At 38.7% G+C, this 14,638-nt stretch overlaps 2 protein-coding genes across 2 annotated transcripts; one reads left to right on the top strand and one right to left on the bottom strand.

Moving 5' to 3' along the window:
- Nucleotides 1-6,103: 6,103 nt before the first annotated feature.
- On the bottom strand, nucleotides 6,104-6,943 carry LOC109174917. The gene has a single exon (XM_019324158.1). It carries the CDS (start codon nucleotides 6,941-6,943, stop codon nucleotides 6,104-6,106), a length of 840 nt encoding a protein of 279 aa, XP_019179703.1.
- A 947-nt stretch (nucleotides 6,944-7,890) lies between these two features.
- On the top strand, nucleotides 7,891-13,846 carry LOC109174937 (PLASMODESMATA CALLOSE-BINDING PROTEIN 3-like). The gene is made up of 3 exons (XM_019324177.1): nucleotides 7,891-8,394; nucleotides 8,974-9,007; nucleotides 13,459-13,846. Exons 1-3 carry the CDS (start codon nucleotides 8,097-8,099, stop codon nucleotides 13,712-13,714), a joined length of 588 nt encoding a protein of 195 aa, XP_019179722.1. The 5' UTR covers nucleotides 7,891-8,096; the 3' UTR covers nucleotides 13,715-13,846.
- The last annotated feature ends 792 nt before the right edge of the window (nucleotides 13,847-14,638 follow it).

The raw sequence follows: 14,638 nt of genomic DNA, 5'->3' as shown, positions 1-14,638 counted from the left end.
ACAGAGCCCATCGTGCACGGGGGATTTTATGTGGCTTGATCGTGTACTCATCGTGCAACTCACGGGAATTGTGCTGCACGAGCGTGCACTCCCTCGTGTAACTCACTAGAATGTCTTGTTTCTGCTTGCACAATCATGTAGCCAGGAGTGAAACTCACTAGATTGTCCTGCACAACCTCTACACAATCGTGCGTCCCTTGTGCACGAACATAATGAGCTCCATCTCCATTTTTTGCACAAAATTAACCAAAATGCCCTCGAAATGGTCATGTTTGCCTATAAGGAAATTACTGGGCCTTCTAATTTCAGGGGAAAATCAGTTTGCAAAATCACACTCATAGTTTTAGACATGAAATCTTTTTCATTATACTCACACTTTCTAGTATTCAACTCTTTTAAAAACTTATCATAGGCAGACATATTTTTAATCATAAATTTCAGAAAAAGATTTATCAAATTTTGAATTTTTTAATATGCTTGGAAATGGAACCGGGGGAACATACAACTTAAGAAAAACATAAGGATTATTGAATTTATGCAATTTAGGCTCATCTTTATCAACAATAACATCATCATCAATATTCAGTTTTTTGACTATGTGACTCCTTGCACGCTCGTACATGGCTTGTTGTGCATTCGACCCATGTTTGTACGAAGCATGTACGAGCGTGCTTGTCCTTGTGGAACTTTCTACATGTCCATACATGTCCTTCGATGAACATACAAGGGTTGTAGAATTTTCTGCCTACTCATTTATGAGCTGCGTACAAGCGTACATGGATCGTACAGTTCCCTCTTACCTGACCTCCTATTTCATCTCCAAAATGACCTAATTGTCCTCCAATTTCCTATCATGAACAAGTGCACCCACAATTATCCCTCATTTTACAATTTAAGCCCCTTGAAGCATAATATCCATGAAATACGCCTAAGAAAGCACAATAAGATTAAAATAGGCTAGGTCGGGCTGAGCTATGAAAAATTAGGTCTGGTCTTTCTATGAGAACTTGAGGCCTGAGCCTGTATACAAGTTTTTTTTTTTAGGCTCAAGCCTAAGCCTACAATATGCCTAGTCTAGTCTGAAGCCTTTTTAAATGCCGATGTAATACCTAGGTCATTAAAGATACTATATTATAGGCTTTGGATATGCTTGGAGTCAATTTAAGATCTACAAGATATACACTTTATAAGGCTTACATATTTCTAAAAAAAAAAAATAAACAACAATAATAAATGAACAATTGCAATCGTAAGACACAACAAGTGTGAAGATAGTGACAGCAATAAACATGCTTAACCTCAATCAAATTTTTTTTTTGAGGGACTCTATGAAATTTTTTTAAAAATAAAAACTTAAGATCAAGTGTTGAATCAAACATTTCACTCCACCACCTCCACAACTATTATGCAATATTCAAGGATGAGTCTACTACTTTGCTAGGAGCGAAACAAGGAGAAACGAAAAAAAATGTAAATATTGAAAATTGAGAATTTAGGTTTTAGGGTTTGATATATATATAATTGGTTTCATTTTATATTTATAAAACATATTAAGTAAATGTGAAGTGTGTGTGTGTATATATATATATATATATATATATATATATATATATATATATATATATATATATATATATATATATATATATAATGAAAAAATTTTGCAAGGTCGACTAAGCTTACTCGGCCGAATTGGATGAGTTAACTCGTCCAATTCGACCGAGTAAACCTAGAGAGGAAATCGCCATGGTCTAAGGGCACCTAGCGCCTAGGCGGCCACCTAGGTATATATATAGGGGCGACTTATGTGAGAACGAGAGCCCAGGAGAGAACTAAGAACTAATTGCAGCCTTCTACGTGTCGAGATTCAACGAATCAGGTGTAATTTTAAAAAACGACCCTGTGAAATTTTCATAAATAACTCAAATTTTGGTGCCAGTAAAATGTGTTACAAGTGCAAGTAACTGGTGCAAGTTTGCAAGTAAAATGTGTAAGTAAAATCACTTACAAGTGCAACTATTTTCACTTACTACAAGTGCAAGTAATTTACCTTGTTAACATTCTTGCACCTAATGATAAAGTCTTTTACATAGGTGCACTTAATGATAACGTTTGGTGCAACTGATAATAGCGTTAGGTGCACTTAATATTGATGCACAGTGTACATTTTACTTGTACTTATAATACATTTTACTTGCACTTTGATTTCAATTATTTATTAAAATGTCACTGCATTTTTTTTTTAAATCAATGTTTCTGATTCGTTTGATCTGGACATGTGGACGGCTGTGAGTGGTTCTTTGTTTTCTCCTGAGCAACTCGTCACCCGAACGGCTTCCTCTCTATATATATATATATATATATATATATATATATATATATATATATATATATATATATATATATATATATATATATAAATAATTAGGATCGGGTGTAGTTATGGTGCCCAGGTGCGGTTGTGCGGTTTAATCTGGGCCATTCACTCGCTTAAATCAACGTTCAGGATTACCAAAATTTAAAAAAAAAAAAAACGCGGTGGCAATTTTGTAATTTTTACGTATAGGTCAAAATTAAGGTGAGCGGTGCTGTGATTAATGTGCGTGAGTTTTGTATATAAGATGCGTGAGTCTTGTGCGTAAGGTGCGTGAGTTTTGTGCTTAATGTGCGTGGGGTTGTGCTTAATGTGAGTAGTTGTTAAAACTTAAAGTGTGGGCTTTTGTGCTTAAGGTGCGTGAGATTTGTTCTTAATATGAGTGGAGTTTGTGCTTAATGTGCGTAGGGTTTGTGCTTAATGTGTGTGAGGTTAGTGATTAATGTCAGTAGTTGTTGAAACTTAAGGTCTGTGAGTTAATATTTAAAGTGCGTGGGTTTTGTGCTTAATGCGCGTGAGGTTGTGCTTAATGTGCGTGAGTTTTGTACTTAATGTGCGTGAGTTTGTGCTTAATGTCAATAATTGTTGAAACTTAAGGTCTGTGAGTTGATACTTAAAGTGCATGGGTTTTGTGCTTAATGTGCGTGAGGTTGTGCTTAATGTGCGTGTGTTTTGTACTTAATGTGCGTGAGTTTGTGCTTAAGATCTAACACTTAAGGTGTTTCTTACTCCAGACACGCATTTTTTTTTTAATTTTTATTAATTTGAGCCGTTGATCTAGATTTGATCAACGGCTCAGATCTAACCGAACAACCGCACGAGAAGCTATACCCACACCTAAACCCTTCCCTATACACGGTGCGCTGCTTGCGCGAGACCCAAGAGACTAGATTGTCACCTAAGAACACAGCGTAGCCACTGGTAGACTTACGATCTATCGGGCACCCAGCCCAATCTGAGTCAGAATAGGCTTGCAGATCTGAGGAAGCCGAAGGTGTAAGCCATAACCCTAGGTCATGTGTGCCCTTTATGTACCGTAGGACCCGTTTAAGCAAAGTCCAGTGTTCAGTAGTCGGTGTGTGCGTAAACTGACATAACCTGTTGACCGAGTAGGCAAGATCTGGCCTGGTGATAGTCAAATACTGCAGGGCCCCTACAATCCTGCGGTATTGTGTGGGATTCTCAAACGGATCAGACGAGGGAGCTACAGTTTCGTGACTGCTGCTGGAGTGGCCAAAGCTTTACAGTCCATCATTCCGGAGCGTATGAGAATGTCCTTCATGTATCTACGTTGAGAAAGAACCAGGGAGTCCCCAACTGGCAGTGTTTCAATACCTAGGAAGAACCGGGGTTGTCCAAGATCTCTAATCTTGAATGTCATGGAGAGCCGGTGCAGCAATGCGGTGACTAGATCCGTGTCGTTGCCCAGCATGATGATGTCATCTACGTACACTAGGAGAAAGACACGTGATGTACCCGTAGTGTAGTGAAAAAGTGAGACATCCGTTTTAGAGGCTCGGAACCCAGTGGTGATGAGAAAGTCGTGGAGCCGTTTGAACCATGCACGCGGAGCCTGCTTTAACCCGTATAGTGAGCGCTGGAGTCGGCACACATGATTAGGTTGCGTTGGATCTTCGTAGCCGGGGGGTTGTTTCATGTATACTGTTTCTGAAAGATGGCCATTGAGGAAGGCATTGTGTACGTCAAGTTGTCGCATAGTCCACCTGTGGGAGAGAACAAGGGAAAATAATATGCGAACAGTGGTTGGCTTAACCACCGGGCTAAATGTGTCAAAGAAGTCTTCGCCTACAACTTGATTGAACCCCTTAGCAACAAGACGTGTTTTATAGCGTTCTATCGAGCCATCGGCTTTACGCTTTGTGTGAAAAACCCACTTGCAGCCGATGATGTTCATATCCGGTGTGGCCGGTATGAGCTCCCAGGTGCTATTGTGTAGGAGGGCATTGAACTCTTGGTCCATGGCCTCACGCCACTCTGGGTGACCCACAGCTTGTGAGTAACAAGTTGGGTCGGTGGATGCAGTTAGGGCGTAGAACTCTTCGTCCAGGCCTTGTGTTTGGCGCCTCGTGCGCATGACATGTGGTATAATAGCCTGGCCCCGCCTTCGGGTGCCTCTGGCCCGCCTAGCCACTGGTTCTGTCCTGGCATTGGTGGGTGAAGTTGGTGGAGCCGCAATAGCTAACGGCCTCGGCTCTTGTGCTAAAGGCAACTCCACAGCAGTGGGCACGGACTGTGAACCCACAACTATTGGCCCGGACCCCCAAGGTGGAGTTGATGGGCTAGCTGCAACCTGTTCATCAACTGCATAGCAAAGGGAAATATGGACTCGTCAAATCGGACATGCCGACAAATAAAGACTTTTCCCGTAATTGGATCAAGACAACGGTATCGCCTATAGGAGATTGGGTAACCTAAGAAGACACAGGGCATCGACCGGTATTCCATCTTATGCCGATTATAAGGCCGTAGATAGGGATAGCAGCGACACCCGAATACACGAAAGAAAGTGTATTGTGGTTGAGTTTTATATAGACGAAAGTAAGGACTTTGATTGTTTATAGCGGAAGATGGTAGGGAATTAATCAAGTACGTTGCAGTTTCAAACGCACAGTCCCAGTAGATTGAAGGAGTTGAGCTTTCAGCAAGAAGTGCTAAGCCGGTTTCGACGATGTGTCTATTCCGGCGCTCAACTCGCCCGTTTTGCTCATGTGTGTAGGCACACGATTGACGGTGGATAATCCCGAGAGACTCAAAGACTTTGTGATGGCGGCGGTATTCACCCCCTAGATCAGACTGGATGGCGATGATAGAACGGGAAAATTGACGTTCTACCATCGCCCGGAACACTTCAAAAATTTTATATATATCCGATTTTAGCCTTAACGGATAAAACCAGGAAAAACGGGAGTGGTCATCCACAAACAGTACAAAGTAGCGGTATCCTGAAGCACTAATTACAGGAGATGGACCCCATATGTCCGTATAAATCAGATCCAATATATTATTACTAGTGCTCAAAACTCTATTTAAAGGAAATCGTGAGGATTTTCCTAATTGACACGAAGTACAAACTTTTCACAAACTAGTTTTATTGTTGACCACCGGACAGTGTTTTAGGACTCTTTGCAAGACTTGATTGTGAGGATGACCAAGGCGTTGGTGCCAGACTTCGGTGGACGCACGCGCAGACAGGAAAGCACATGGTGATGACTGGGGAACCAATAACTTGTACAGTCCTCCCGAGGTAGACCCTTTAAGAAGAACCACCTGAGTTTTGCAATCCTTCACATAAAACAGATTTTTGTGAAACTCAAAGTAAACATCGTTTTCATTTGTAAAACGATACACGGATAATAACGGTAACGTTAAATTGGGAACACATAGAATATTGGACATTGACAAAGACTTAGAATTAGATGGGATAACCGTGTGTCCAATACGAGAAACGTCCAAACCTGTACCGTTGCCAATTTTTAGAACATCCCCGCCGGTATACGTGTCGGAGTGATTCAACATCTGCTCGTCCGGAGTTGCATGCGATGAGGCTCCGGTGTCCGGATACCACACATCCGCACCATGCACGGTGGACTCGCCGGAAACAGCAACGTTTGCATGACCAGCAGGGTGATCCGCGTAGCATTTGTAGCAGTAAAGTGCAGTGTGGTCGTGCGACCTGCATATTTGGCACCTCGATCCGCCACCATGGCCCTACCTTCCGCCACCTCCTCTGCCACCACGGTTCTGCCTCCCTCTCCCGCGGTTGTTATGCGACTGATCGCCGCTGTTACGCCCACGCCCAGCGAAGAATGCGGCCGGTGCACCACCTCCTCCAGAAGAGTCACCCACTGCAAAATCATCTTCGTGGATGAACTCCTGGGCTTGGAGAAAGTCGGAGAGTTGCGTCAGAGTCACGGGTGCGCCGGTTGTAGTGAGGGAATTCGCCATGGTTCGGAACTCCAGGCGTAGGCCGCGAAGAACATATAGAATCTGTTCTTCATTCGACAGAGGTCTGTCGGCAAGCGAGAGGGACTCAGCGATCACCTTGCAACGGCCTAGATAGTCGGCCGGTGAACCTGGGCCTTGACGAAGGGTTTGAAACTGCCCCAGCAAACTTAGGCACCTCGCTCTCGTCGTGGAAGCTAGCGTAGACGCAAGGGAGTCCCACACCTCACCGGAGGTGTCTCGTCCAACGGCTAGATGCATCACCTCGTCGGAGAGGGACGATATGATCGTGGATAGGATAACTTGATCCTGTTGTATCCACGCTTCATAATCAGGATTCGGGGCGGTGGTTGTCGTGGTCACGGAGGAGCCGCCGGATTCCGGAGCAATGGTGATGGTAGCAGCCGGACATGGCTTGGAGCCATCAACAAAATCGAGTAGTCCCTGCCCACGCAAGAATGGAACTACCTGGGTGCGCCAAAACAAGTAATTCCGCATGGTGAGCCGAGTAGAAACGAAATGGTGCCCCGCCGTGAGAGTGTTGACCGACGGCGAAGCACCGACAGGGACGGTGGTGATGGTCCGTTCTGAGGAGTTAGTCGACATCTCAATTGTCGGGATTGTTTGAAAGAAAACAGGCTAACCTATCGCAATTGATACCAGATGAGATAACAGTGATCTGAATTGATTGAATTGAATTACAGAGAGAGTCTAAACTATATTAAAGTCTACACATTATTCTCCTATCCTGTAGGCTAGACAATTAGACTAAATCTCAACCACTAGAAATACAATCATATAGTATAAGATAAAGCAGCAATTAATCATATTACTAACACAGGCAAAAGAGAAAGGCAACTTGGGCAAGGGCAATAGTTATTGTGTAGAACGTGGTCCACACAGTTGTGTGGACCACTGTTCAAAAACGACGTTGTTTTGCTTCTTTTTTTTTTTTTTTTTTTTTTTTTTTACACGACCTGTTGCAATATATATTTTTATAACTCATAATGTATATTATTGTAACACATAAAATATATTATTCTAACACATTATGTATATTATCTTACCCAGAAATTTTATTATTCTAATAATGTACATTATTCTAAGTCATAATTTACATTATATTCTAACTCATAAATATTGTTAAGGTAATTGGTTGGCAAAATTTAATAACAATACTTACTCAATAGTAAAAATACAACCCCATTTTTAATAATTTAACAAAACTAATTAAGAATAAAAGAAGATACATAATTGATTAAATATTACCTATTGATTATCAAAAAGTTTTATTTAAATTAATGTTCATTATGCTTTTTAAGTTTGAGTTGGTCAGCAATGGACATTGTAAGCTGATTTATGTCCTTGTGGTCCTTTACTAACTACGGTCACAAGACCTACTTTATCCAGAGTTCATATTTGGATAGCAGCTACGGAATTTGGGTAAATGAAAGGAGTAACCAATTAAATATTATTAGCAACTAAATACTTGTGTTATAAGTTTAGTGGGTGTATGATATCATAAAAATGGGGCTTCAATTCCAGTGGTAAAACGAAAAAGCAAAAGCAAAAGCAAAAGATGGAGAAGAATGAGAAGAGAGGACAGACAACAAACCCCACAAAACAGAAAAGATAGAAGACAAGATCAGGACATACTGCACTGCTGCAATATCATATCATACAAAATCTGGACAGTCAGCTCCCACACTGTTTTAATTAATTTTCTCTCCGATCCGATCCGGCCTCAACTTGAATAGCCATGGCGGTGGTGCTAGCAGCGCTGATTTTGACGTTGACATTTGTTGTGTTGAGAGTGGAGTCGAGTTGGTGCGTGGCGAGGAGTGATGCTAGCGACCAGGCCCTCCAGTCAGCTCTAGACTACGCTTGCGGGTTTGGTGCAGACTGTGCTCCCATACTTTCCGACGGGCTATGTTATCTCCCCAACACCTTGTTGGCTCACGCTTCCTACGCCTACAATAGCTACTACCAGCGCAAGGGCAGGGCTCCTGGCTCTTGTGACTTTGCCGGCACCGCCAACATCGCCAGAACTGACCCAAGTACGTTGGTCTAGCTCCATCATAATAATGTCTGTTCATCCAGATTAAATAATACATGTTTTTAGTAAAACTATCATATATATATATACATATATATGTCTTTTTTTGTTGGAGTGACTTGAAAAATTCCAAGTTATTAGTCAAGTGTGTACTTATAAACTCTGTTTTCTGACTTTAGTATGTAAAGTGCTACAAGGGGTTAAACCTTAAAGACTTTGAGTTATTTTTTTTTTTTTTTTACTAATAGGGTTCATCAAGTTGTCATTATTAAAATTACAAAAATTACATTTTTTGCGGGTAAAATTAGAGTTTATTATGCAAGGTCGGAAAGACAAACTAAAATAACTAAACCTGCATAATTAAAAGACCAAACTCGATTTGCTTTTTAAAATGAAGGAACATGTGTATATTTATGATAAGGATTTTTTTTTTTAAATATATAGTTTAAATCTTATATATAATTTCAGCTTATAAATATTAGAAAGAAGCATATTTTGTTAGATGCAAATTGCATTTTTTTTTAGTTTCTGACTGCTGCATATATTAATTTAATTTGGATTTTTCCTTGTGTATAAATAGGCTATGGATCTTGCATTTATCCATCCAAACCAAGGTATGATTACCATTCTGTTTTATAATTTATGGCTGCTTTAATTAATTTATTATTATTATCTTTAAGCTTTTTCTTTTGTTTAATTTTTTAATCGAAATAATACTGTAGAATACAACTAATTATATATTCACTAATTCCTTAAAATAAAAATTTCATTTAAAAGTTTCTTTAATTTGAAGATATCAAACGAAGAAAATGGTACATTAAAAACTGAAAAGAATCGTCAAACCCAGATTTGTGTAAGCTTTTGTTTTACCAATGAAAATGTGTTGGTGCTGTAGTGTACAACCAACATATGATTTCGGTGGGACCTTAGTTTACTCGTCTCCTCCCTTTTGGCTGCTGGCGGTGGAGATGAAGTATAGTTTGTGTCAAATAGTTATTGTGTTCTTTTGTCAATTAAAATCATAAAATTACACATTTTACTCCTAACTTGAATAAAAAGAAAATATGAGTTTTAACTACTTGGCCAGTTGGCCCCACATGACTGGACTACACCTCTACCTTACCTCCTCTTTCATCCACTGCACAGAAAAAGAATTGTTTATAGATGATAATAAAGTTGTGAATATTTAAAGTTAGTCTCTCATCTATGCCATGTCATAAATTTTCAATGTTTGGAATTTATGAGAATTAAAAGGAAATAAGTAGAATAAAGATTAAAATGTCTACTATTATTATTATTATTATTATTATTATTATTATTATTATTATTAAATACCAAGTAAATTTGTGTAAAACCATAATGCAATGTAGTTGTTATTTGGACACTTTGAATATAAATTTATATCACTATAACATATTTAATAGCTACCAAAATTTACTCAATCATGTAATGTTAAGCTTCATAAGCTTACACCAAAAAATTTCATATAAATAAAAGTACACAAGTTAGTTAAACATCTACCTACAAATCTAATAAGAGCCAATAATGTTAGACCCTTAAATGGAACAAAAAAATATCGGTGTAATTGTTTCTTAAAATGAATAAGTTTCAAATTGGCCACTGAACGTAACCTGAAAATGCGATTAGGTCACTCAACGGAAAAAAAAAAAAAAAAAAAAAAGTGCATTTAGGTCACTAAACACTCCAAATGTATGCAATTTCACCTCATAGCAGGTTACCATCAATTTTAGCAGGTTACTTGCTTACATGGCAGCTGAGTTGGCATTTTTAATAATTTTAAATAAATTTTAGGGATAATCAACGATTTGGTCCCTCAATTGTTAGTGAAATATCAATGTAGTCCCTTAATCGCGTAATCATCGATTTAGTCCCTGAAAATAACTGTTTTTAGTTGATTTAGCCCCTCCGGCCGTAGGCCGTCAACAATCCGGCGATAGCTCCGATTTGCCATGGATAATTTAGTCATTTCGTTTCTTTAGTCTTCTTCCACCGAGAAATTTCTATGGTATCCCATTCTAGTCTTCTCCTTCACTTCCTTGATGATCTCTTCGGTCCAATGGCAGCGCCCGGAATCCGGCTCTCTGCGTCGTCATCTGCCACTGCTTGAACGTCTCTGGCCGCTCAACTCTCTCTCTCCCTTCGCACGCGATCACGTTCATAACGTCGTGTCCCAACAGTTCCTGCTCCGCCAGCAACCGCCCTTCGTCTTCTCGCAGCATCGTTGCTTCGAATAGCGACGAGAAGTGGAAGTAGGCTTCTCTGAATCGCGTTGTGAAGAACGGTGCGTTGTTCATCCCGTTGACGATCCTGTGCACGAAGAATTGGGGATTTATTTTCTTGATTAGCTTGATAACGTCATCTCTGGGGCTGTTGTTCTTCATTAATGTCTCGTCAGGCACAATTCTTCATCCTGTATAAGCAGTTCGCGACTAGGGTTTCGTCTTCCTCGATCTTCAGATCTTCTGTGGTGATTTCTTCCCATTTCTTGGCTATGGTGGTGTACTGGAAGGGGACGTTGAATCTCCTGGCGAAATTCTCCAGCCGCCGCCTGTTTCCTCTCTTCTCTCCACCGGGCGGAACACTGGCTGGAGAAAGTCGATTCCGATGATGCGGAGCTTCGGCGGCCCGCCGGGGCGGAGGGAAATGCCGTGAATGATGCACGGAAACCATAGAGAATCCCAAAGTCGATGATGTGGATCTTCTCGGCTTCTCTGGTTAGTTTCGCGATTGATTTGTTAGCGTATATGTTGGACATCCGCTTGAAGGGACATGTAGTTATGTATGTCTGATAAGCTTTGAGATACTCCGCCGCTGACATTCTCCTCCTGGTTATGCTGGCGTACAATGAAACAAGATGCTTTACCAGATTTCTGCGAAACAGATGGTGGCGCTTCTCTCTGCTTTCCATCATTCATTTCTTTCTTTATGTGTGACAACCGCAACCGCCTCTTAGTTGAGACGAGAGTCTGATAAGCTTTGAGATACTCCACTGCTGACATTCTCCTCTTGGTTATGCTGGCGTACAATGATGTTCAGGTGCCGGTGGCGCGTGCCTCCAAGGCGTTCGCGAAGCATTGGGTGAGTCGTTTGGTGGCGTCGTCGTACTGGGAGGAGTGTTACCGGATAGCTGCGAGGCGGTGGTCGAAGTTCTTCTTGTCGTGCAGTGGGTGGCCTCGGCTTGGGCGCAACAACCGAGAAGATCGGTAAAGTCGACGATCTGCTTGGGCTTAGGTGCAGCGAGCGAGAAATGACTAAATTACTCATGGAAAATCGGAGCTATCGCCGGATTGTTGACGGACTATGGCCGGAGGGGCTAAATCAACTAAAAACAGTTATTTTCAGGGACTAAATCAATGATTACGCGATTAAGGGACTACATTGATATTTCGCTAACAATTGAGGGACCAAATCGTTGATTTTCCCTAAATTTTAATAATAATTTTTAAATAAAAAAAAAACGACGGGGTGGCCGCCGTCGTTTTATTTATTTTATTTATTTAATTATTTTTTCAATTTTTTATTTTAAATTTATTATTAAAATTTATTAATATGAATGATTCATATTATTTTAATTTTAGTATTTTTTTAATGATTTTTTTATTTACCCTCTATTATATTATTTTTTTCCCTTAAATAACCCTAAATTCCGTTACTATAAACTTTAGTAACGAAATATTCCGTTAAATATTTTTTATTCTTAACTTCTTAATTTCTATAAGAAAGCTCTTAGGTTCGAACCTCATCCCAATTAGAGTTGGTATAATTATTAAACATATACTACGAATATGTTAAAATGTATTAAAATATATAATATAAAATTTAACATAAAATTTGGTCAAAATAATTAGCCTGACTAATCGCATTCAAAGTTGAGCATCAAATATTATAAATTATGAACTTTGAAAATCATTTGATTTTCTTGCATTAACAAAAAACAAATTTAGGTTTAATTTTTTTCGTTTAATTAATATTTTTTAATTATTTAGAACAAAACTTAATATTTCAATTATGTTTTTGCATTATTGAATGATTTAGATTATTATGGTATTAATATTTTTTGTATGTATTTTTATAATGGTACAATTGTACTTACTTTGCAAATATTATACTTTTATTTTTTTTATCGAACAAAATTGTTCTTACATCATCGTCAGACATGCGCGACATAACTATAAAGTTGTTGATCATAAATATAATTGCACATGAACTCTAAAACGGTAGGACCATTTTCCTAGTGCACATGACAAATCACCAATAAAAAAAAAAGGACATGCATTGAAGATAAAGACATTAATGACAATGCTACCCAAAATAGAACTAATAAGAATTAGAGAAATTATCCAAAAGAGAATTAAGAAGAATTAGAGATATTTAAACCAAAAGTAATATTGATTTAGACTATCACTTTTAGACTAAGTATTTAGACTAGCGTTATTACAAAGTTGCAAACATTTATTTTAGTGACATTATAATCAATCTCTCATATATTATCTTGTATTTATATATACTTTAAATTACCGATTTAAATAAACAAATTCAATATTTATTTATCTATGCATGAATATCTCATATATAATATTACATTGATATACTTTGAAATACTTATTTAAAAATAATCATTGGTCATTATCTCTTCGTGCAAAGCGCGTAAAAAAACTAGTAATAAAATAATGTTAGCTTTTTAAATGCTTACATCTAAAAAATATCATAGAAGGGTAATTTTGTCTTAAAGGGTATTTTTCTAGGTTAGAAAAGAGAAGGATAATTTTGACGTAATGTTAAATTTTTTTTTTTCCAATCAATGCAAAATTAAAATACCAGGATGGACATAAGATTCTAATTCAATGAAAAAAATGAGAGAATTGTAACTTTACCAATTAAACGAAGAAATTTGCTTGTCTTCAGAAGAATTATGTAAAAATTAAATGGGCATAAAATTATAATTGATCTCTCCGACCAGGCTGTTATATTTAGGTGGTGATGAGATAAACTTTTCAACTTATTCATGAAGCTAATGTGAATTGCGTTTTTGAAAAAAATTTAGTGCTGCCGGGGGGACGGTTTCACCAGGAAGACCCATCACGCCGCTCGCAACACAACCAACTCTTTATCAGCCGCCGCCTGGGGCTACACACCAGCGCTCTGGCGAACTATCACCGAGCATCGGAGTTAGACCGGTGGTTCCGAACAAGACGACAAACAACACCAGACCTCCACCCAAGTTTTCAACTGTCATAACAACCTTAATTCTTGTCTCTTCTGTGTTTCTTATTCTACATGTGTTTCCACGACAACTCTAGTCCTGGAAGATTATAAGCAGTAATAGAGTTTAATTAGTGTGAAGATGGAGTAGGTTAGTCCATTTTTGCTAGACATTGATTAACGGATCGAAGATTTCTATTCGCTACTAATATTGGCATGTGGTTATTGGAGTGGATATTGACCCTGTATTTAAAATTGAAAAGTGAAAACATGCAATCTATCCCCGGTAAGATTATGCCAACAATTTCTCAATCAGGAATACGACACAATCAAGCTAATATATCTAGGGATCGGATGACAAAATATTGAATAACCACACACACACACACACATATATATATATATATATATATATATATATATATATGTGTGTGTGTGTGTGTGTGTGTGTGTATAGTCATTAATGTGCAATCCAACTATCAGCTTAGACTTTTAGTTGAGACGGAGCACATGCTTCAATTTGATATTAGAGCCAAATCAAAGGTGTGAGCATCTAGCCATTAATGTGCAATCCAACTATCAGCTTAGACTTTTAGTTGAGATGGAGCACATACTTCAATTCACACACACACACACACACACACACATATATATATATATAGAAGAGCGTTCACATGTGGTCATATCATTAGGTGTGGTCGTGTGGTCGTATCTGTGTCGTTGAATCAGTTTAATATAACGACAGTGGTAAGTGGGGGTGTTATGGTAATTACAGTGGTCATTTATAGCGGGCGGGTTCCATAATACACCAACAGTGTTAACAACATACACCAACAGTGTAATAAAACACACCACAGTGGAACACACCAATGGTGTATTCTCGTGTTATGGTAATTACAGTGGCTATACCACCAATGGTGTATTCTCGTGTTATGGTAATTACAGTGGTCATTTATAGCGGTCGGGTTCCAGAATACACCAACAGTGTTGACAACATGGACCAATAGTGTAATAAAACACAC

Source organism: Ipomoea nil, unplaced genomic scaffold, assembly GCF_001879475.1.
Source record: "Ipomoea nil cultivar Tokyo-kokei standard unplaced genomic scaffold, Asagao_1.1 scaffold0672, whole genome shotgun sequence".
NCBI classification, from domain to species: domain Eukaryota; kingdom Viridiplantae; phylum Streptophyta; class Magnoliopsida; order Solanales; family Convolvulaceae; genus Ipomoea; species Ipomoea nil.
This window is presented reverse-complemented; position numbering and strand designations above follow the sequence as displayed.